Source organism: Pygocentrus nattereri, chromosome 7 (genome assembly GCF_015220715.1).
Source record: "Pygocentrus nattereri isolate fPygNat1 chromosome 7, fPygNat1.pri, whole genome shotgun sequence".
NCBI classification, from domain to species: domain Eukaryota; kingdom Metazoa; phylum Chordata; class Actinopteri; order Characiformes; family Serrasalmidae; genus Pygocentrus; species Pygocentrus nattereri.
The window spans coordinates 24,338,445-24,362,026 of NC_051217.1; the positions used below are offsets into that span (position 1 = coordinate 24,338,445).

Genomic DNA, 23,582 nt, shown 5'->3' on the forward strand with positions numbered 1-23,582 from the left:
CAACAGTGATATTTACTGCTAGTTTTTGGCTAGTTTTAGTCATGTGTTTACTAGTAGTGGGATCCAGAACAGTGGCTAAATGTGTTTCTCTTTTGCTCCTCTAGAAAACAATGACGTCCTATATTGAGTCTTCACCTTCTCCGAGTGCCCAGCTCAGCGTCTCCACGGACGCGTCGGGAGAAGCCCCCAGCGAGGAATATGGCGCGTTACTCAAATCCGAAGAGATTAAGGTTGAGACTTTGGAGTTCAGAGAAAGCTGTAGTTCTCAGCCAACATCTTCCGGTTCTCCCAAAAATAACTCCTCTCACAGACGGGCTCAGAGAAGCACAGGCAAGGAGAGGAAATACCACTGCTCAGAGTGCGGTAAGAACTTCGGCCAGCTGAGTAACCTCCAGACGCATCAGCGCATTCACACCGGAGAGAGACCGTACCAGTGCTCGGTATGTGGGAAGGGCTTTACGACGCAGAGCCACCTGCAGGCGCACCACCGCATTCACACCGGAGAGAAGCCGTATCAGTGCTCGGAGTGCGGAAAAAGTTTCAATCAGCAGAGGAGCTTCAAAGTGCACCAGCGCATCCACACCGGAGAGAAGCCGTACGACTGCTCGGTGTGCGGCCGGAGCTTCAGGGAACGGGGCACCCTCATAAAGCACGAGCGCGTCCACACCGGAGAGAAGCCATACATCTGCTCGGAATGCGGGATGGGTTTCAATCAGCAGACCACTTTCCAGGTGCACCGGCGCATCCACACGGGAGAGAAGCCCTTTGACTGCTTGGTTTGCGGGAGGAGTTTCCGAGAAAGAGGCACGCTCAGAAAACACGAGCGCATCCACACCGGAGAGAAACCGTACTTCTGCACCGTTTGTGGGAAGAGTTTCAGTCTGCAGAGCAGCCTGCAGAGACACCAGCGCGTCCACACAGGAGAAAAGCCGTATTACTGCGCCTACTGCGGGAAGAGCTTCAAACAGTACAGCAACCTACAGCTGCATCTGCACAGCCACTCCGGAGAGAAGCCGTACAGCTGTTCAGAGTGTGGGAAGAGTTTTACTCTACAGAGTAGCCTCCACAGACACCAACGAGGTCACACAGGAGAGGAACCCTGTGACTGATCATACTGATCAGGGAAAAACCCTGGCAAAAAACTGATTTTTACATGATTAACTGTTTTGGACGCCTTGACACGGCTATGTTTATTGGTATTTGTGTCATATTTCTTACCACAGCACTAATCTTGCATCTGTTGCATTCAAAACATGACTCTAAACCCAAGACATAATCGGGTTACCTTTACCACTAATGTTCAACCTTTGCATTCACACATGCAGCACTTATGCAGTTTTTTTTTTACGTGTTCATACATGCTATGAATATCCTACTAAACAAGACGACAGAACGCGGCCAATAGCACATGTACGAACATAAACTCTCACGACTTCTTTCTCTCAAAAAGTGACAACTCTACTGTAAAAAAACAGCCTTGCCAGACGTCTGCGTCGCTTTTGCAAAACTAAACTGAAACTTTTAACTGTAAAAGAAAGACGACACAGAAACGGCTGGCAAGTCTAGACGTCTTTGTTTTGCCCAGTAATGCTTGCCTTCTGTTCACACGTGTGGCCCCAGTAGTTTCCGAAATTAGGTCACAATTATTACGTAATCTCCTCAGTGCAATTATTTAAGCTGCAGTTATTATATTAATCGTGTATTGTTAGCTTTCACACTTTCACAGTTATGTTTACATTGGAGCAAATAGAGCGTGAATTAGGTGCATTTTTTGGTGGTGTGTAAATAAAATAAAGCAGAAAACATTCTAACTTCTAGCTGGTGCCGTAACACCTTTAGAGGGCAGATTTGAGTAGTGTTTGTTTATTTGAGCACAAGCAGGTAAAAGTGGCCCAAATCTGTTTTCTCACCAAATCTGATGTCTTTTTTTGGCTGTTTATGTTGTCTTTTAAAATGTGGTCTGTATGTGACATCAGTCTGAACAGATCAGCTCCTAAATTCACACAAAAAGAATCAGAGCTTCATGCGGCGGTCCAGAGGTAAACAATCATGAATGCCAGTCGCTCCCGGAGGATCATCTTCATCTTTACCAGCATCACAGGAGCATCATGAAGCTTCATTGACTGACAGCTGGGCTCGTCATCCAGTATGTGTTTGAGCCGTGAAAAGGGAGCGGTCACTTCTTTGGTTTGTGTCCTCGGATTCTTTAAACTCCGCTTTCAGACTTTTCTTCGATGCTCGTTCTCCCATGGCCACATTTGGACTCAGCAGCATGAAATTTTGACCAATGTTGAGTTGGATTGATGTAAAAGTCACATGAATTCCGATCTGGCTGATCAGACGGAGTCGTGTTGCCACAGAACGGATAGGGATGGGATTTCAGTAGCACATATGAAAGCATCTCAAATCGGAATTGAGACTGTCAGATTCAGTGTGTTTATAGGTGACTGACACACAGACACACGTCTGAGTCACATGAAGAAACGGATCGGATTTGGGCTGCTTTTACCTGCTGTGTGAAGGTAAAAAAATCATTGAATTGAATGGAATTGACGTAGCCTAAGTATTCACCGCTTGTTAGTCAAGATGGCGAATTTGGCCATTTTAGACTTGTGCTTTAATAAAAGGTAGTTGTCTTTTAAGTAAAGGCATTTAAGTTGTCGCAGTTATATATATATATATATATATGGCAGTTAATCATTAGCTAAAGTTTTGTGATCGTGATCGGCCCATCACGGGTCTTGTGCAGACACATTGCCTTGTCGTTTACCCTCCTGTAAAATTTCCGTTCTGTCCGCTCCTTAACCTCATAATTCAGAAGCTCTGGTGATGCTGGGAGGGAATTAAAAAATTTTTTTTTCTTTTCGAAATATGTAGCCAATTCCATTTCAGACACCTACACTGACTAGATGTGGGGAGACGAGGGGCCATCCTGCGCACCCAGAGAGAGCGAGGACCACTGTGCTCTCTCGGACTCCTGGCCCCGGACGGCTGTAGCATCACCGGGGATTAGACTCGTGATCTCCTGATGGCCGTGCCAGTGATTAGGCCGTTGTGCCGCGCTAGAGCCCTGGGAGGAAAAATTTACATACTGCAAATTGTGTCTGCTTTGGAACATCTTTGTTTACCAAAGAGTGTGACAGTTGCAATGTCCAAAAAACGCTTTTCTTTTTAATCATAGAGAAAACCTGCTCAGTTCCTAATATGGGCATAAAGCAGTGTTTACATGCAAAGACCATTTGAATCCAATTGAATACATTCTGATTACAGACTAAGACTAGCCATGTTTACATGCAGCCTAATAATTCGATAATAATCAGACTAATGGCTCAATCGGAATAGAATATGTCCATGTATACACTTCAATCAGAACAGTCTAGTCCAACTGAGGCCATTCGGAATACAGTTTCTATCTGACTGATCGAGGTGGGTAATCCTGTAAATAACCCGTTAAATAGAAGAATAATATCTGTATAAATGCCTGTATCCGATTACATTCCCTATCAGAAAGTTTAACTCCGTTCTGCATGCGCGTTGCGTCATAGTGAGAGTTTATACCATTCAACACGGCGGAGCTGAAGTTTATGCTCTTATCTTTAAAAGACGACAGTGGGACGGACGTCCAGCTTATGTGTCTCAGAACACAACGTCTTCCCCTCTGCCTTCTTTAATAAGGACATGTGAAGGACGTTTTCCTCAGTCTGACGTCATTTTAAAGCAGTTAAAAACACAAGCACTGCTCACTGCTGCTCATCTCACTCTGACTGGACTCAGGCGATGTTCGCTGTCATGGTAACATCTGCATTAAGGGGTTCTCTACTCATTCACATCATTTTGGATCCGATTACTTGTAGTGAGCATGTAAATGTCATCTGTGTGATATAGAGTGTGATATAAACACCTCAGTCTTAGTCTTTGGTGAAAATTGGTGTTTATTCTCACTCTACTCAGCACTCTGATGGAAAATCTCTGTTTACATGCTCACTACAAGGAGTCCGATGCAAAATGATGCGCATGCATGGAGAACCACTTAGTGTAGATGTTACCATGACAACCAGCATCACGTGAGTCCAGCCAGAGTGAGACGAGTTTTCAGCATGCGCAGAACGGACTTAAACGTTCTGATAGGAAATGTAATCAGATACAGGCATTTACACAGATATATTTGTTGATACATATATTTATATCTATTTAACAGATTATTTACAGGACTGTAAGGAGGGCTTTGGCAGTGGCTAATGTTTATTTAAGGTGGAGAACGTCATGAGAATGCTCTGTGCTCTTATTAATGTTGTGTAATACTGGGCTCAAGATTGCTAAGCTAGAAGTGAAGATAGCACTTGTTCCCCAACCAGCACCGTGCTAGCTGGCTACAATGTTAGCTTCAGCTAAGCTGGCAGGCTAACTGCCTTGTAAGTTATGTTATTAGTTGCCTTGTACTTTAGAGGATAAAGTTTAATGATGTAGTCTAAAGGATTAAGATTCAGATACGAGTAAGGAAAGCCGAGTGACTGGTCTTCAAGTAGAACTGGATAATATGACAATATTTATTGTTATGGTGTTGAAACACGTCACAATATGTCACACTATGCTTTTCACTAGCGTGTCATGTATTTCATCAGCACTTAAGAACATTGGTCAACTGTGTCTGTGATTACAGAGGTCAGTTAGTCCTGTTTAATTGGGCTTAGTGCAGCTGTGTTAATCGTTTTATTAATCTTTTTTTATGTCGAAATCGCAATTTAAGGCAGTGCAGTTTTCAAATCGCAGGAGCTGCAATTTGCTTTAATTATAGCCGACACTCTTAACACACAGCTTTTCAAGGTTCTTAAAGAGATGGTTCTTTAGAAAAGACAGTCATTCCATACAGAACCATGAATGCTGAAAGTTCTTTGCCTGGAGAAAAGGTTCTTCAGATTGGAGAACAAACAGTGCTTTTTTATTTATATATAAAATACACTTTATTTCCAAAAGTATTCGCTCATCTGACGTCACTTGCATATGAACTTGAGTGAGGTCCTATTCTTAATCCATAGGGTTTAATAGGATGTCGGCTCACCCTTTGCAGCTATAACAGCTTCAACTCTTCTGGGAAGGCTTTCCACAAGGGTTAGGAATGTGTTCATTTTTGACCAGAAGCGCATTTGTGAGGTCAGACACTGATGTTGGACGAGAAGGCCTGGCTCACAGTCCCTGCTCTAATTCATCCCAAAGGGGTTCTATCGGGTTGAGGTCAGGACTCTGTGCAGGCCAGTCAAGTTCTTTCACACCAAACTGGCTCATCCATGTCTTTATGGACCTGCTTTGTGCACTGGTGGAACAGGAAGGGGCCGTCCCCAAACTGTTCCCACAAAGTTGGGAGCGTGAAATTGTCTAAAATCTCTTGGTGCTGAAGCATTAAGAGTTCCTTTCACTGGAACTAAGGGGCCAAATTCACTGAGCTCCTGAGAGCGACCCATTCTTTCACTAATGTCTGTAGAAGCAGTTTTATACACCTGTGGCCATGGAAGTGATTGGAACACCTGAATTCAATGATCTGAATGGTGAGTGAATACTTCTGGAGATGTTTTGTTTTTACACGAGTCGTTCAGCTGCACTTCAGTGTATGAAATCTCAAAGAATTCTCATTGTATTCTTAGTTTTTGATAGCATAATTAAAATTTAGCACTCCTGCGTCTGCTCTAAGTTATCAAATGTCAGAAATAAAATATATATTGTGACACATCATGTATCATGAAAACTTCTCAGAGTGTCGTGATATTGCATTTTTGCCGTATCGCCCAGCTCTGTGAAACAAAAAGAACCTAACCCTGCCAGCTTTACTAGACTATGCTAGTTAGCACTTAGCTGTAGTTGTTAGATTGATGCTTTAATGGTAACGTTTGAGTGATTTGTTGAAAATCTTCTGGTGAATAATGATTATTAATGGGAGCTGATGGTTTAGTTGCTCTGCTATGCCTCTTACTGTGTTGCAGGTGGATTTCTAGCTGGATTCAGGAAACAAGCAGCCACGAAATTGGCATCGTTTAAATGCTGAACTGAGTGTCAGACTTTAATAAATTATAAATTACAAGCTGTTCTGTTTGGATCATCTCTCTCAAAATGTGGGCCACATCAGTGTTTTTGTTTGTGAATAGCTTGGCTAATAATTTATATTACTTGAAAAATAAACCTCTTTAAAATAAATCCATCCTGTTTCTGGTTTCTTCCTTTTGTATGTATGTATGTATGTGTATATGTGTATATACACTGCTCAAAAAAATAAAGGGAACACTTAAACAACACAATATAACTCCAAGTAAATCAAACTTCTGTGAAATCAAACTGTCCACTTAGGAAGCAACACTGATTGACCATCAATTTCACAGCTGTTGTGCAAATGGAATAGACAACAGGTGGAAATTATTGGCAATTAGCAAGACACACTCAATAAAGGAGTGGTTCTGCAGGTGGGGACCACAGACCACTTCTCAGTACCTTTCTGCTTTCTGGCTGATGTTTTGGTCACTTTTGAATGTTGGTGATGCTTTCACACTCGTGGTAGCATGAAACGGACTCTACAACCCACACAAGTGGCTCAGGTAGTGCAGCGCATCCAGGATGGCACATCAATATGAGCTGTGGCAAGAAGGTTTGCTGTGTCTGTCAGCGTAGTGTCCAGAGGCTGGAGGCGCTACCAGGACACAGGCCAGTACACCAGGAGACGTGGAGGAGGCCGTAGGAGGGCAACAACCCAGCAGGACCACTATCTCCGCCTTTGTGCAAGGAGGAACAGGAGGAGCACTGCCAGAGCCCTGCAAAATGACCTCCAGCAAGCCACAAATATGCATGTGTCTGCACAAACTGTTAGAAACCGACTCCATAAGGATGGTATGAGGGTCCGATGTCCACAGATGGGGGTTGTGCTCACAGCCCAACACCGTGCAGGACGCTTGGCATTTGCCAGAGAACACCAGAATTGACAAATTCGCCACTGGCGCCCTGTGCTCTTCACAGATGAAAGCAGGTTCACACTGAGCACATGTGACAGACGTGACAGAGTCTGGAGACGCTGTGGAGAGCGATCTGCTGCCTGCAACATCCTTCAGCATGACAGGTTTGGCAGTGGGTCAGTAATGGTGTGGGGTGGCATTTCTTTGGAGGGACACATAGCCATCCATGTGCTCGCCAGAGGTAGCCTGACTGCCATTAGGTACTGAGATGAGATCCTCAGACCCCTTGTGAGACCATATGCTGGTGCGGTTTGCCCTGGGTTCCTCCTAATGCAGGACAATGCTAGACCTCATGTGGCTGGAGTGAGTCAGCAGTTCCTGCAAGATGAAGGCATTGAAGCTATGGACTGGCCCGCCCGTTCCCCAGACCTGAATCCGATTGAATGCATCTGGGACATCATGTCTCCCTCCATCCACCAACGCCACGTTGCACCACAGACTGTCCAGGAGTTGGCAGATGCTTTAGTCCAGGTCTGGGAGGAGATCCCTCAGGAGACCATCCGTCACCTCATCAGGAGCATGCCCAGGCAATGTAGGGAGGTCACACAAGCACGTGGAGGCCACACACAATACTGAGCCTCATTTTGACTTGTTTTAAGGACATCACATCCAAGTTGGATCAGCCTGTAGTGTGTTTTTCCACTTTAATTTTGTGTGTGACTCCAAATCCAGGCCTCCATTGGTTAATAAATTAGAATTCCATTGATTATTTTTGTGTGATTTTGTTGTCAGCACATTCAACTTTGTACAGAACAAAGTATTCAATGAGAATATTTCATTCATTCAGATCTAGGATGTGTTATTTGAGTGTTCCCTTTATTTTTTTTTTTGAGGTGTGTGTGTGTATATATACACTGTGTGCACAATTATTAGGCAAGTGAGTTTTTTTGACCGTATTATAATTTTTAGGCATATTTTCTAACTCCAAGCTGGATAAACTTGAATGCTTAATAGATTTAAGCATAGCAGGTGATGTGTAATGAGGGAGGGCGTGGCCTAAAGAGGTCAAAACCCTATATCAAAAAAGAGATTGAACTGAATCTGAAAAGTTAAAAATTACCAAAAGTCTCTCAGAGGGATGCAGAACTCTTGAAATTGCTAAGATATTGGGGCGTGATCACAGAACCATCAAATGTTTTGTTGCAAATAGTCAACAGGGTCACAAGAAACGTGCTGAGGAAAAAAAAGACGCAAAATACCTGCCAAGGATTTGAGAAGAATCAAGCATGAAGCTACCAGGAACCCATTATCTTCCAGTTCTGTCATATTCCAGAACTGCAACCTAGCTGGAGTATCAAGAAGTACAAGATATTCAGTGCTCAGAGACATGGCCAAGGTAAGGAAGGCTGAAACCTGACCACCACTGAACAAGACACATAAGCTGAAGCATCTAGACTGGTCTGAGAAGAATCTGAAGACAGATTTTTCAATGGTTTATGGACTGATTAAATGAGTGACTCTTGACCGACCAGATGGACGGGCCTGTGGCTGGATCAATAACGGGACAGAGCTCTACTTCGAGTCAGACGCCTGCAAGGTGGAGGTGGGGTACTGGTATGGGCTGGTATTATTAAAGATGAGCTGGTTGGACCTTTTCAGGTTGAAGATGGGCTCAAAATCAACTCCCAAGCCTACTGCCAGTTTTTAGAAGACACTTTCTTTAAGCTGTGGTACAGGAAGAATCTGCATCTTTCAAAAAGACAATGATTTTTATGCAGGACAATGCTCCATCACATGCATCCAAGTACTCCTCTGCATGGCTCGCCAGTAAAGGCGTTAAAGATGGAAAAACTTATGACATGGCCCCCTTCCTCACCTGAACCCAACTGAGAACATTGTGGGCAATTTTTAAACGGGAGATTTACAGTGAAGGAAAACAGAACACCTCTCTGAACAGGGTCTGGGAGGCTGTGGTTGCTGCTGCACAAAAAGTTGATCGTCAACAGGTCAAGAAACTGACAGACTCCATGAATGGAAGGCTCATCACTGTTATTGAAAAGAAGGGTGGCTATATTGGTCACATTTTTATTTATTTATTTTTTTTTGAGTGTTTATAATTCTCACTTGAACAGATGAAAATAAGAAAGTGAGATGGGAAAATGTGTTTTTTCATTTAGCTGCGTAATAATTCTGCAGCATTATACAGTGGGTTGCAAAAGTATTCATACCCCTTGAACTTTTCCATATTTTGTCACATTACAACCACAAACATAAATATATTTCACTGGAATTTAATGTGAAAGACCAACACAAAGTGGTATACAATTGTGAAGTGGAAAGAAAATTATACATGAATCAAAACATTTTTTACAAATAAAAAACTAATAAGTGCGACGTACAAAAGTATTCAGCCCCCCTGAGTCAATACTTTGTGGAGCCACCTTTTGCTGCAATTACAGCTGCAAGTCTTTTAGGGTATGTCTCCACCAGCTTTGCACATCTAGTGACTGAAATTCTTGCCCATTCCTCCTTGCAAAACAGCTCAAGCTCAGTCAGATTGGATGGAGAGCGTTTGTGAACAGCAGTTTTGAGATCTTGCCACAAATTCTCAATTGGGTTTAGGTCTGGACTCTGACTGGGCCATTCTAACACATGAATATTCTTTTTTTTAAACCACTCCATTGTAGCTCTGGCTTTATGTTTAGGGTCGTTGTCCTGCTGGAAGGTGAACCTCCGCCCCAGTCTCAAATCTTTTGCTGACTCCAACAGGTTTTCTTCCAAGATTGCCCTGTATTTGGCTCCATCCATCTTCCCATCAACTTTGACCAACTTCCCGGTCCCTGCTGAAGAGAAGCACCCCCAGAGCATGATGCTGCCACCACCATATTTGACAGTGGGGATGGTGTTTTCAGAGTGATGTGCAGTGTTATTTCTCCGCCACGCATAGCGTTTTGCATTGTGGCCAAAAAGTTCTATTTTGGTCTCGTCTGACCAAAGCACCTTCTTCCACATGTTTGCTGTGTCCTCAACATGGCTTCTGGCAAACTGTAAACGGGACTTCTTATGGTTTTCTTTTAACAATGGCTTTCTCCTTGCCACTCTTCCATAAAGACCACATTTGTGTAGTGCACGACTAATTGTTGTCCTGTGGACAGTTTCCCCCACCTGAGCTGTGGCTCTCTGCATTTCATCCAGAGTCACCATGGGCCTCTTGGCTGCCTCTCTGATCAGTGATCTCCTTGTTCGGCCTGTAAGTTTAGGTGGACGGCCTTGTCTTGGCAGGTTTACTGTGGTGCCATACTCTTTCCATTTCCGGATGATGGATTGAACAGTGCTCCGTGAGATGTTCAAAGCTTGGGAAATCTTTTTATAACCTAAGCCTGCTTTAAACTTCTCCAAAACCATATTCCTAACCTGTCTGGTGTGTTCTTTGGACTTCATGATGCTGTTTGCTCCCCAATATTCTCTTAACCAACATCTGAGGCCGTCACGGAGCAGCTGTATTTGTACTGAGATTAGATTACACACAGGTGGACCCTTTTGAGTCATTAGCAGTCATCAGGCAACTTCTGAATGCAATTGGTTGCACTCAGGGAAAAGGGGGCTGAATACTTTTGCACGTCGCACTTATTAGTTTTTTATTTGTAAAAAATGTTTTGATTCATGTATAATTTTCTTTCCACTTCACAATTGTATACCACTTTGTGTTGGTCTTTCACATTAAATTCCAGTGAAATATATTTATGTTTGTGGTTGTAATGTGACAAAATATGGAAAAGTTCAAGGGGTATGAATACTTTTGCAACCCACTGTAGTTGCCCAATAAATGTGCACATATAGATATTCTCCTAAGAAAGCCAAAACTTCACTTTTACTTTCTTAAACATTCCTGTTTGAGGTTTATTAACATTTTGGATTAACTGAGAGCACTGTAGTTGGTCATTAATAAAAATAATCCTCAAAAATAAGACTTGCCTAATAATTGTGCACACAGTGTACATATACACATACATTATACATATAAGTTGGGACGTTGTGTAAAACATTAAAAAAAAACAGAATACGATGATTTGCAAATCTTTTTCAACTTATATTCAATTGAATACACTACAAAGACAAGATATTTAATGTTCAAACGGATAAACTTTATTATTTTTTGCAAATATTCACTCTTTTTGAATTTGATGCCTGCAACACGTTCCAAAGAAGTTGGGACAGGGGCAACAAAAGACTGGGAAAGTTGAGGAATGCTCAAAAAACACCTGTTTGGAACATTCCACAGGTGACCAGGTTAATTGGAAACAGGTGAGTGTCGTAATTGGGTATAAAGGGAGCTTCCCTGAAAGGCTCAGTTCACCACTTTGTGAAAAACCATGTGAACAAATAGTCCAACAGTTTCAGAACAATGTTTCTCAACATGCAATTGCAAGTAATTTAGGGATTTCATCATCTACAATCCATAATATCATCAAAAGATTCAGAGAATCTGGAGAAATCTCTGCAAGTAAGCAGCATGGCAGAAAACCAACATTGAATGCCCGTGACCTTCGATGCCTCAGGCGGCACTGCATTAAAAATCCACATCATTCTGTAATGGATATTACCACATGGGCTCAGGAGCACTTCAGAAAACCACTGTCAGTGAACACAGTTCGTCGCTCCATCTACAAGTGCAAGTTAAAACTCTGCCATGCAAAGCGAAAGCCAAATATCAACAACACCCAGAAACGCCACCGGCTTCTCTGGGCCTGAGCTCACCTGAGATGGACTGAAGCAAAGTGGAAAAGTGTCCTGTGGTCTGACGAGTCCACATTTCAAATTGTTTTTGGAAATCATGGACGTCGTGTCCTCCGGGCCAAAGAGGCAAAGTTCAAAGGCCAGCATCTCTGATGGTCTGGGGGTGTGTTAGTGCCCATGGCATGGGTAACTTGCACATCTGTGAAGGCACCATTAATGCTGAAAGGTACATATGCTGCCATCCTGCAACGTCTTTTTCAGGGACGTCCCTGCTTATTTCAGCAAGACAATGCCAAGCCACATTCTGCACGTGTTACAACAGTGTGGCTTCGTAGTAAAAGAGTGTGGGTACTAGACTGGCCTGCCTGCAGTCCAGACCTGTCTCCCATTGAAAATGTGTGGCGCATTATGAAGCGCAAAATACGACAACGGAGACCCCGGACTGTTGAGCGACTGAAGTTGTACATCAAGCAAGAATAGGAAAGAATTCCACCTACAAAGCTTCAACAATTAGTGGCCTCAGTTCCCAAAGGCTTATTGAGTGTTGTTAAAAGGAAAGGGGATTTTCGCCAAACGTGTGGTCTGATCTTCATAGTCTGACCAAATCAGACTGAGCCATAAAACTGACTCAATATCAGGTTCAGCTCAGTTTGGTCAGTATTAATGTTGTTTTGTTCCAGCCAGTCTATAAAGCTCCTTACAGCCTGTTTAGTTTGGCGAATGGTATTGGGTTCATTTCTGGCTGATTCCAGGTTGTTTAGCTGTTCTTCTGTCACAGCTGCCAACTGAAAAGCTGCTCAGTGGTGACAACAGTTTGGGAATTTAGTGTCGTCTCATCTTCAGAGTCTGACCAAATCGGCTGTCAGTCAAATGTGATCTTAACAGTGTCCGTTTTCTGTTTGTGGCAAAGTAAGTAGTGAAAACGTTTAAAAGGCTTGAGCATCTCCTACAGCTGTCAAAGTCGTTGCTTGGTGATATGAAGTGATACAGTGTTTATGAAAAACCTGTGATGTTATGGTGAAATAAGAGCAGAGTTAGACCGTTTCTCAACCAATCAGCTTGCGTGGCCGGAACTCACTGATGCGTAAATAAAAATAAATTATGATGTTTTTGGCATATAAACATACCTTGGAAAACCTTGGAAAAGCAATAAAGTACAAAAAATGTAAGACATCATTGCTTTAAAATTTGGAAATTGAATAGATCAGGGCTCGGCAACATGTGGCTCTTCTACTGCCCTGTTGTGGCTCCACAGCTGAATTAGATTAGTAGATAATAATAAAATAATCATCCTTAACAGTAAAATAAAGCTCTGCTGATTGTTCCACACAGTTCAACAGTAAATTATCTTAAACGCTGGAGTTAATGTAGAACTGCTGATTCACCCTTTAACCCTGAAGATCAGCGCAGACTGCTCATCACCATAGCAACACAGACAACAGTCTCTGGCCCAGGTAGTAGCTACGAAACGGCAAAGAGAGCGATTTAAGACGAACATCGATAATTTGGAGACAAATTGACTTATTAGTGTTTATAATCACTCCAGCTGGTTTCCTGATACGTTTAATCTACAACCAGAAACTGAAACACTAAAAAGTCACAAAGCTGAATTCACTTCTCATTCACCAGCTTCTTGTTTGAATTTTCCAGTTCCATCTTAAATTGTGCAGCAGTTACATTCTGGCACCTCAGGAACCATTTAAGGCGGAACATGAAAATTTAAACGAGAAGCTGGTGAATGAGCAGCGACTTCAGCCTCATAAAAAGTCAAATGTTGAGAGACTTTTAACAAGAAACTACTACTTTTGAGGAAAAGTTTCCTGCTGGAGATGTGGGAAAAGTGGCTGTAGCTGAGCTTAAAGCTTAAAGCAGAGCAAAGTAAGTCTGCGTTTATGTTTACATTGTATTTTTTAGTCTATACCAGTACATTAACACATACTGAGACATGTTTACAGCCAAGATGCTTGAGCCAAAATGTTGTGGCTCCCAAGGTTGTTTGATTTTCGTTAAAAAGACAAAACGTTTCTTCTTAACATTTGGCTTGCCAGCCTCTGGAACAGACCGAGGGAAGGCCGCTAACTTTGGCACAGTACTGTTTGAGCATAGGGCAGGGTTATAATTTTCAGAAACAGGCTCTGCAGTGATTGCAGTCATGAAGGTAATTACAAAAAGTCCATACTGTTATAATAAAGTGGAGCCGCCTCACTTATCATTTCCATCACTCTATAAATAAAACGCAGAGGTCCAATCACTGCCTTTTATGGCCAGCTATTCATTATTTTCCCTGGAATTTGCCGTCCTCAAACAACAGCACTCAGACTCTGCTTTAATATGCACTGGATACATGATTGTGAACAGAGGCTCAGGGTTCCACTGGTAAACACTGTGAACATCAGTAAGCGTGAATACACGGAGACACTGGTCACTAGAAAGGGAGAAAAGAGCGACATCAATAACTTTTTCTATATCATTTTTGAAAATTATGCTGTGCAATGTCATCTCTCAGCCACTGGGCCCTCTGGTGGTCCTCAGGCCTGTACTGAGAGGGGACCCCGACTGATCCCTGACTGGTTCCCCATGGTCCGTAGTGGGCCTAAAAATCAATGACCACAAATATGACTTTTCCTGCAGCAGCACATGGAGCAGCTGCATCGCTTTTTTGCCTCTAGAAACAAAACACGCTCCACGTCCAAGGCAGCTGGAGTGTTACAGAAACATTTGGCTTAATTTGCCACTGTTAATTACGCTTCGGGAATAAAGGCTGCATATTTGTGGGAGCAGCACCCAAAAATCACTGTGTTAAAAATTTCCCAGAGTTTTTTTCTACATGTTTAAAATAAAGACTAAATATAGGTCACTGCTGCACTCTGCTCATTCAGTGTCCAGTTAGTGAGAGCGTGTTTAATTAGCCTAACAGTAAAACCAAGAAAAGATAAAGGAATATCATTTAATCTGACTTTCATTTGGTCTAAAAAGAGTTGAATTACAACCACAATTCCAATGAAGTTGGGACGTTGTGTAAAACATAAATAAAAACAGAACATGATGATTTGATGCCTGCAACACGTTCCAAAGAAGTTGGGACAGGGGCATGTGTACCACTGTGTTACATCACCTTTCCTTTTAACAACACTCAATAAGCGTTTGGGAACTGAGGATACTAATTGTTGAAGCTTTGTAGGTGGAATTCTTTCGCATTCTTGCTTGATGCACAACTTCAGCTGCTCAACAGTCCCCGTATTTTGAGCTTCATAAGGCTCCACACATTTTCAATGGGAGACAGGTCTGGACTGCAGGCAGGCCAGTCTAGTACCCGCACTCTTTTACTATGAAGCCACGCTGTTGTAACACATGCAGAATGTGGCTTGGCATTGTCTTGCTGAAATAAGCAGGACGTCCCTGAAAAAGACGTTGCTTGGATGGCAGCATATGTTGCTCCAAAACCTGTATGTACCTTTCAGCATTAATGGGGCCTTCACAGATGTGCAAGTTACCCATGCCATGGGCACTAACACACCCCCACACCATCAGAGATGCTGGCTTTTGAACATGCACTGATAACAATCCGGACAGTCCTTTTCCTCTTTGGCCTGGAGGACACGACATCCATGATTTCCAAAAACAATTTGAAATGTGGACTCGTCAGACAACAGGACACTTTTCCACTTTGTGTCAGTCCATCTCAGATGAGCTCGGGCCCAGAGAAGCCGGCGGTGTTTCTGGGTGTTGTTGATTTATGGCTTTCACTTTGCATGGCAGAGTTTTAACTTGCACTTGTAGATGGAGCGACGAACTGTGTTCACTGACAGTGGTTTTCTGAAGTGTTCCTGAGCCCATGTGGTAATATCCATTGCAAATCACGTTTTTATGTTTTACACAATGTCCCAACTTCATTGGAATTGGGGTTGTAGAAAAGAACAGTTTGTAAACAAACTTTAAGTTGGCCTGACAAAGCTGCTGCTATGGAATCCTATGTGGTTGCTACAGTGTTGCTAGGCTGTTACTTTGGGATTCCAGGTGTTTGCTAACATGTGGCTAGACCATTGCTATGGAATCCCAGGTGGCTGCTAAGGTCATTCCTAAGATGTTGTTAAGTTGTTGTTAGGGCATTGCTATGGAATCCCAGATGGTTGCTAAGGTGTTGCAAGGCTGTTGCGATGGGATTCCAGGTGGTTGCTAAGATATTGCTAGGCCATTACTATGGAATCCTAGGTAGTTGCTAAGGTATTGCTGGTCCATTTCTATGAAACCCTGGGTGGTTGCTAAGGTATTGTTAAGGTGTTGCTAAGCCATTCCTATGGAGTCCTAGGTGGTTGCTAAGGCATTGCTAGGCCATTGCTATGGAATCCCAGGTGGTTGCTAAAGTATTGCCAGGCTGCTGCTATGGAATTCTGGGTGGATGCTAAGATGATACTAAGCCATTGCTATGGAATATCAGGTGGTTGCTAAGGTATTGCTAGGCCGTTGCTATGGAATCCCAGGCAGTTGCTAAGGTATTGTTAGGCCATTGCTATGGAATCCTAGGTGGTTGAGAAGGTGTTCCTATGCCAATGCTCAACCAGCTAGGATATTGTTATGGATTCCCAGGTTGTGAAGGTGTTGCTAGTCCGTCGCTGCGGAGTGCCAGGTGCACGTTTTTGAACGAATTTTGTAGTTTCTAGCTTAATAACTGTGACCTGTGAAAATGGTCCAAAATAAAAGCATAGAATAATAAAATGAAGAAAGGTAAGTTGGCTTTGTGAAGCAAACCTAATTATGACTGCTTGCTAGGACAATATTGGTTTTATTATACATAACATATCTTAATAATTTAGATGTATAGTTACTATTGTTATATCAGTCATGTTAAATGAGCTACACTCAAATTTCAGTCCTTTCTCCCTTTTATTAATATACTGTGAATATAGTAATATAATTTTAATCTTGATATAGAGAATACATTTTTAGACAGAAGTTATAGCGAAAACTTTAAACACATAATAAATATCCCCTTTTAATTTTCTATTTTTCACTTTTTAAGGATCATTTTTGAGGACAGCTGGGAAGATCATTAGGGTGTCTTTACTCACCATTGACACCTCTTATGTTTCACCCCCCAATACAGATACTGTTATACCTGCAATACCTTAATATGACCACTAGGTGTCAGACTCTTTTATGTAATAGTTTCATAGGCATAGGTTTCATGAAAGGTAATTTCACTGATCTTCCAAAATCTCTCCACAACTCAGTGTGTGAGGTGTAATCAGAGAGATTCAGAGCGGTTTGGTGTGAAATGGTTCAGATGTCTTTACAGTGGTGGTGATGGGAACCAGGGGTCGCCATGACTACAACACAAATATAGACATTTTATTTACCATCCAGAACCACCAGAGAACCTGCACGACTCTTCTGAGTTTATATGGAATGTTGATGATGGAAAATGAGTGAAAAATCTGAAAAAAAATAACACTTTTTTGTTTTATCTCACAAAACCCTGCATGTGCCCCTCCATCATAAATAGATTTTAAAAAACTTTCTGTGAGGAGCTTTTAGAGGTGGACATCTGGTTCCTATCACCACCACTCTGAACAGTTCTGACTTGGTAAGTTTCTCTAGAACGGAACATTTCACACCAAACCACTCAGAACCGTTCTGAACGACTTTCCATCTCAACCATTTAACTGTGCAGAATTGATTTTGTTTTTTTATTTGGTGGAGTTACCCTTTAAGACTCAACCACTCAGGTTCTCAGGTGGTGAATTCCAGAGATTGTTGCTATAGTAACTGAAAGCTAACTTGCCTTACTGTTTGTTTTTCGTCAGAGCGACAGGTCTGAGCTCCGGGACATTCCTGACCTCCCTGCGAGCTGTCAGCGGTGGGGGGTTGGGGGGGTGACAAGAGGCCCACAGTTTACCCAGTCTGGACACAAGAACGAAAGTGAGGGGTCAGAGGGCGTCAGAGTGGACACATGACATTGGGGTGTTGGGGTGGGTGGGGTTAGTGCTAGATGGCAGACCAAATATCAGCAAGGAATAGCTAACAATAGTTGAACCCATTTGGGGCTATCTAGAACCCTTTTCAAAAGATGGTTCTTCAGATTGATGGAGAATGTGATGTATATGGTTCTATCTAGCATCAAAATGGTTTCCTGTCACAAGCTTGACATTGTAACAACAGCAGAACCATTTTGGTGCTATATAGAACCATTTTCAGAACCATTTTGTATATAAAACCATCAGTGGTGGACAGTAACTAAGTAAATGTAATTGTTTACTGTACTTAAGTAGTTTTCTTCTGTATCTGTACTGAAGTTTCTCCGTTCTGGGCGACTTTTTACTTTCACTCCACTACATTTCAAAGTCTAATATCTGAGTTTTTCCTCCACCACAGTTTGAGAAATCTGTCATTCCTTTTGGTTTCTGTGTGTATAAAAAAGTAACATGTCAAAACAAAAGAAGAACGACGCAAGAGCGCCAAATAGTTTATGTTTATGAACAGAGACCTACAGATCAACATAGTAAAGGAAAACTTCTTTGTGATCCTGAGTTTAAAGCAAGCTTTTATTAAACTTGGCACTAAGTTGTAAATAAATCTTAAACTGAAACTTTGCTTGTTTGTAAAAGTGATTTCAGAGCCACTTGGTTCTCCCTGATGGAAACTGTTTACCTTCAGTGTTTTGTGCTTATGATCATTTTAATAGTCACTATTGCTGCTGGTCTGAGCAAATTAGAGACGTCAAGCAGTTGGAAGAAAATCCTGGGAAGGGATTTTGCTTTTTGGATCTGGATTGCCAGTGCTGCGAGGCTAATGAGGGTGTAAATGTATAAATACAATTTTTTTGTCAGTATTTTTATTAAAGATATAAAGATATATCTATCTATCTGTCTGTTTGAGCTCACAAATCGATGTATTCATGATCGTATCGCCATCTTATCCGCTTGATAGACAGTTGTATACAGGCACCCCAGGAAAAATGACATGTTTACATGTTTTTAATGTAAAATAACCTTTTTTTCTCTGCAACTTCTGCAGCAAACTATTAAAAATATAGATATTTTCCGAGAATGCTAATGCACAGTTACTTTATAATTAATTAACCTCAAAGAAACCCAAAAAATAAACAGTACAGGGTGATTCAAAAATCTAAATCATTACAGATCAATGCAGTGAACTGTAAATGGTTTAAATGAGCATAAAGTTTATTATGTAATTGTACAAGGTCTCAGTCTGAACCTCCTCCAGCTGTACGGACGTCAATGCCACAGTCAAACTCATCCCATACTGGACTGAGCGTGTCGGGCATCCTGTGGGTAGTGTCCTGCGACCACTGATGAAGGACTAGAGGATGACCAACACAAACTGTGCAGCAGCAGATGAGCTATCGTCTCTGACTTTACATCTACAAGACGGACTGGCGAGGTAGGAGTGCCTAATAGAGTGGACAGTGTGTGGACACAGTGCTCCAGCAGCACTGCTGTGACTGATCCACTTGTACCAGCGCAACACACACAAACACACCACCACCACCACGTCAGTGTTACTGCAGTGCTGAGAATGACCCACCACAACTGCTCTGTGAGGGTCCATGGGGGTCCTGACCACTGAAGAACAGGGTAACAAAGTATCAGAGAAACAGATGGACTACAGTCTGTAACTGTAGAACTACAAAGTGCTCCTATACAGTAAGTGGAGCTGATCAAATGGACAATGAGCATAGAAACAAGGAGGTGGTCAGAATGTTATGCCTGATCTGTGTAAAGCAGCCGTGTTTTATGCTGCAGAGCAGATGTAACTTCTGCATACTGTATACTGCGCGTATTATCAAATACCTAGAATTTCACAGGGACAATCAATTTGAACTGAATTGAACATGTTGTCTATAATAAACAGCACAAGCAACAACACATTTGAGCAGCTCTTTTTCAGCTGGGGAAGGATTAAATATCCTGTTAAACTATATTAGTCCAGCTGTGATAAATGCCTCTGTTACTACACAAGCTGTTGGAGATGTTCAGCCAATCAGTGAGATATTAGAAGCAGGCCAACAAAACCAGAGCTGATTGACTGGGGAATTTCTCAGAGTCCCACTGGCATAAATTATTCACACCGAACAGGATGCAAAGGATAACAGACACAGGCAATTACACTACGAAAATGACAACAGGGTCAGTTTACACCAGGGCTATGACTGCGTGGAGATGCTCTGCTCCTGCGTCTTCATTTCACCTTCTTTTCTTTTACAGAGTGACCTGTTAGAATGTGCTTTGAGCAGAAAACAGGGAAGGGCTGGAAAAGGTTTCCACCATGCCTCTACATTCAAAACTAGACTCAAAATCTGTTTTCACAAGCATTACTTAACCAGTAGAACACAGAGGGAGTGTTTTATAGCAGAATAACATCCTGGCTGTGATTTGGTGACCGTAGATCATCACAGCCGTGGTGTTATTGGTGATAACACACTCCTTGAGTGCTCTACTGCTTTAATACAGCAGTTAAATAAATACAGTAAGAAATGAATAAACTGGGCCGTGAACGCGGCGTTTAATATGTTTTAATGTTCAGTTCATTCCTCCAAATTATAGTTCCTTAACCAGCAGCTTGTTGCTATGTCAGAGTAACAAGCTCCGCCCACAGCCGGCAGTTCGTTCTCCAGCTCCTTACACTAAATTCCCAAACTGTCGTCACCACTGAGCAGCTTTTCAGTCGGCAGCTGAGACAGAAGAACAGCTAAACAACCTGGAATCAGCCAGAAATGAACCCAATACCATTCGCCAAATGTGTCGTCTGATCTTCAGAGTCTGACCAAATCAGACTGAGCCATAAAACTGACCCAATATCAGGTTCAGCTTCATTTCTGGCTGATTCCAGGTTGTTTAGCTATTCTTCTGTCACAGCTGTCAACTGAAAAGCTCCTCAGTGATGACGACAGTTTAGGAATTTGTTTCTTTCAAACCTTTTTTTATGAATTTTTTACAAAAGATCAAAGAACATCATTGTGGTTTGACAAAGTCTAGTAATATTTCCCATCAAGACCGAACCAAGTGCGACCAAAAAGAAAGAAACAAAAAAAAATCAAACCTTAAATGAAAGAGTAATAGTAAAATTGAACTGAACAAACGTTTTACTCTGGGATGACAGAGAATGCTAATTGCTCAGCATAGACCAGGACAGTCCCATAACAGTCCCATAACCTGTTCAAGTTGTTGGTGGAGCCTCTTAACACGCATCTAATTTTTTCTAACTTAAAATGTAAAACAACTCTGATCCAAGCATGACATGGGAGGAACAGGTGACTTCCATTTAAACAAAATGAGAGGAGAAGAACAAATGCAATAAAATCTGAAATAAATCTAGAGAAGAGAAATGTCATCAGGTAAGACACCAAAGACGGCTGTGATGGGAGCTGGACTAATGTTCGTCTGAGCAACATCTGAAATCATATTGAAAAAATCTAACCAGTAATCATGTAATGCTGTACATTGCCAGAACATATGGAGCAATGATGCAGGAGCTTTCTGACTAATTGGATCTATACCCTCATATATTGACAGTTTGGGAATTTAGTCTCATCTTCAGAGTCGGACCAAATCGGCTGTCGGTCAAATGTGATCTTAACAGTGTCCGTTTTCTGTTTGTGGCAAAGTAAGAAGTGAAAACGTTCAAATGGCTTGAGCGTCTCCTACAGCTGTCAGAGTCGTTGCTTAGCAATTAGAACACTTCTCAACCAATCAGCTCATGTGGCCGGAACTCACTGTTGTATAATATCAATCATCTCTCCATAAACAGACTTAACTTACAAATTATTCGTGTCTTTCTCTCCATCTATTCTCTCTATGAGCTAAGCTGATAACTGTCCTCCCTGCCTGACCCTGACGGATCATTTTTGAACACTGAGGAGCTTCCAGCATTGTGGAATTATTCTCCAGGGGTTACAAGCACTGAACAGTGGTGGACAGCAACTAAGTAACTAATTAACAAAGTAAATGTAATTAGTTTTTGTACTTAAGTATTTTTTCATGTATCTGTACTGAAGTTTTTCCACTCTGGGCGACTTTTTACTTTCACTCCACTACATTTCAAAGTCTAATATCTGACTTTTTCCTCCACCACATTTTGAGAAATCTGTCGTTCCTTTTGGTTTCTGTGTGTATAAAAAAGTAAAACGTCAAAATGAAAGAAGCGCAAAGCAAGAGCACCAATCAGGTCCCAGCGGTCACTTTGTTTAGAGCTGGTTTTGACCTGTTGGTCATACCGACCCAGTGCAGCACACGGTTCAACGTCAGAGCAGCAGCATAAAATTTTGGGAGAGTCTGTTCAACATAAATGATGAACTAACCTAACTTTGTGTAAATAGAGCACAATATAGAAATATGTCCACATATGCAGTCGTGACTGACGCGGCTTTTTTCTGAATTTATACAAACAACATCTCATTTTATAGTAAATTGGTTTGGGCTGGTTTATGTTTATGAACAGAGACCTACAGATCAACATAGTAAAAAAGAGCTCATTTGTGATCCTGAGTTTAAAGCCAGTTTATATTAAACTTAAACTCGGAACTAAGTTGTAAACAAATCTTAAACTGAAACTTTGCTTGTGTGTAAAAGTGATTTCAGAGCCACTCGGTTCTCCCTGATGGAAACTGTTTACCTTCAGTGTTTTGTGCTTATGATCATTTTAATAGACGTCAGCGTCACTAATTAATGACGTTCTATTAAAAGACTGGTTTACCAAGAGAGACACTGGAGGATTTTCACCTAAAACGAGATCATGAAGCGAGTCTTGTTATAAAAATTATAACAAGACATCAGAGCCAGAATTAATCTTTTAGTATTTTGACTTTCATATTTCAGTACATTTGAAGGGAAATGCTTAAGTCCTTTTACTTTCCTACTTAAGTATGTTAGAAGGGAAATATTTAAGTCCTTTTACTTTCCTACTTAAGTACATTTGAAGGGAAATACTTAAGTCCTTTTACTTTCCTACGTAAGTACATTTTAAGGGAAATACTTTAGTACCTTTACTTTCCCACTTAAGCACATTTGAAGGGAAATACTTCAGTACCTTTACTTTCCTACTTAAGTACATTTGAAGGGAAATACTTTAGTTCTTTTACTTTCCTACTTAAGTACATTTGAAGGGAAATACTTTAGTTCTTTTACTTTCCTACCTAAGTACATTTGAAGTGAAATACTTACGTCCTTTCCTTTCCTACGTAAGTACATTTGATGGGAAATACTTTAGTACCTTTACTTTCCTACTTAAGTACATTTGAAGGGAAATACTTAAGTCCTTTTACTTTCCTACTTAAGCACATTTGAAGGGAAATACTTTAGTCCTTTTACTTTCCTACTTAAGTACATTTGAAGGGAAATACTTTAGTACTTTTACTTTCCTACTTAAGTATGTTTGAAGGGAAACACTTTAGTTCTTTTACTTTCCTACTTAAGTATGTTAGAAAGGAAATATTTAAGTCCTTTTACTTTCCTACCTAAGTACATTTGAAGGGACATACTTAAGTCCTTTTACTTTCCTACTTAAGCACATTAAGAAGGGAAATACTTTAGTATTTTTACTTTCCTACCTAAGTACATTTGAAGAGAAATACTTTAGTCCTTTTATTTTCCTACTTAAGTACGTTTGAAGGGAAATACTTTAGTACTTTTACTTTCCTACTTAAGTACGTTTGAAGGGAAATACTTAAGTCCTTTTACTTTCCTACGTAAGTACATTTGAAGGGAAATGTTTAAGTCCTTTTACTTTCCTACCTAAGTACATTTGAAGGGAAATACTTAAGTCCTTTTACTTTCCTACTTAAGCACATGTGAAGGGAAATACTTTAGTATTTTTACTTTCCTACGTAAGTACATTTGAAGGGAAACACTTTAGTTATTTTACTTTCCTACTTAAGTATGTTAGAAGGGAAATATT

The 23,582-nt window shown here is 41.3% G+C and overlaps 1 protein-coding gene across 1 annotated transcript in view; it reads left to right on the forward strand.

Moving 5' to 3' along the window:
* LOC108440594 (zinc finger protein 658B-like) overlaps window positions 1-5,001 on the forward strand; it is a 30,926-nt gene extending 25,925 nt beyond the window's left edge. The window contains exon 3 of the mRNA XM_037540207.1: window positions 105-5,001. Coding sequence (XP_037396104.1) covers window positions 105-1,109 — 1,005 coding nt within the window. The 3' untranslated portion in view covers window positions 1,110-5,001. The remainder of the gene's footprint in view (window positions 1-104) is intronic.
* Window positions 5,002-23,582: the final 18,581 nt, after the last annotated feature.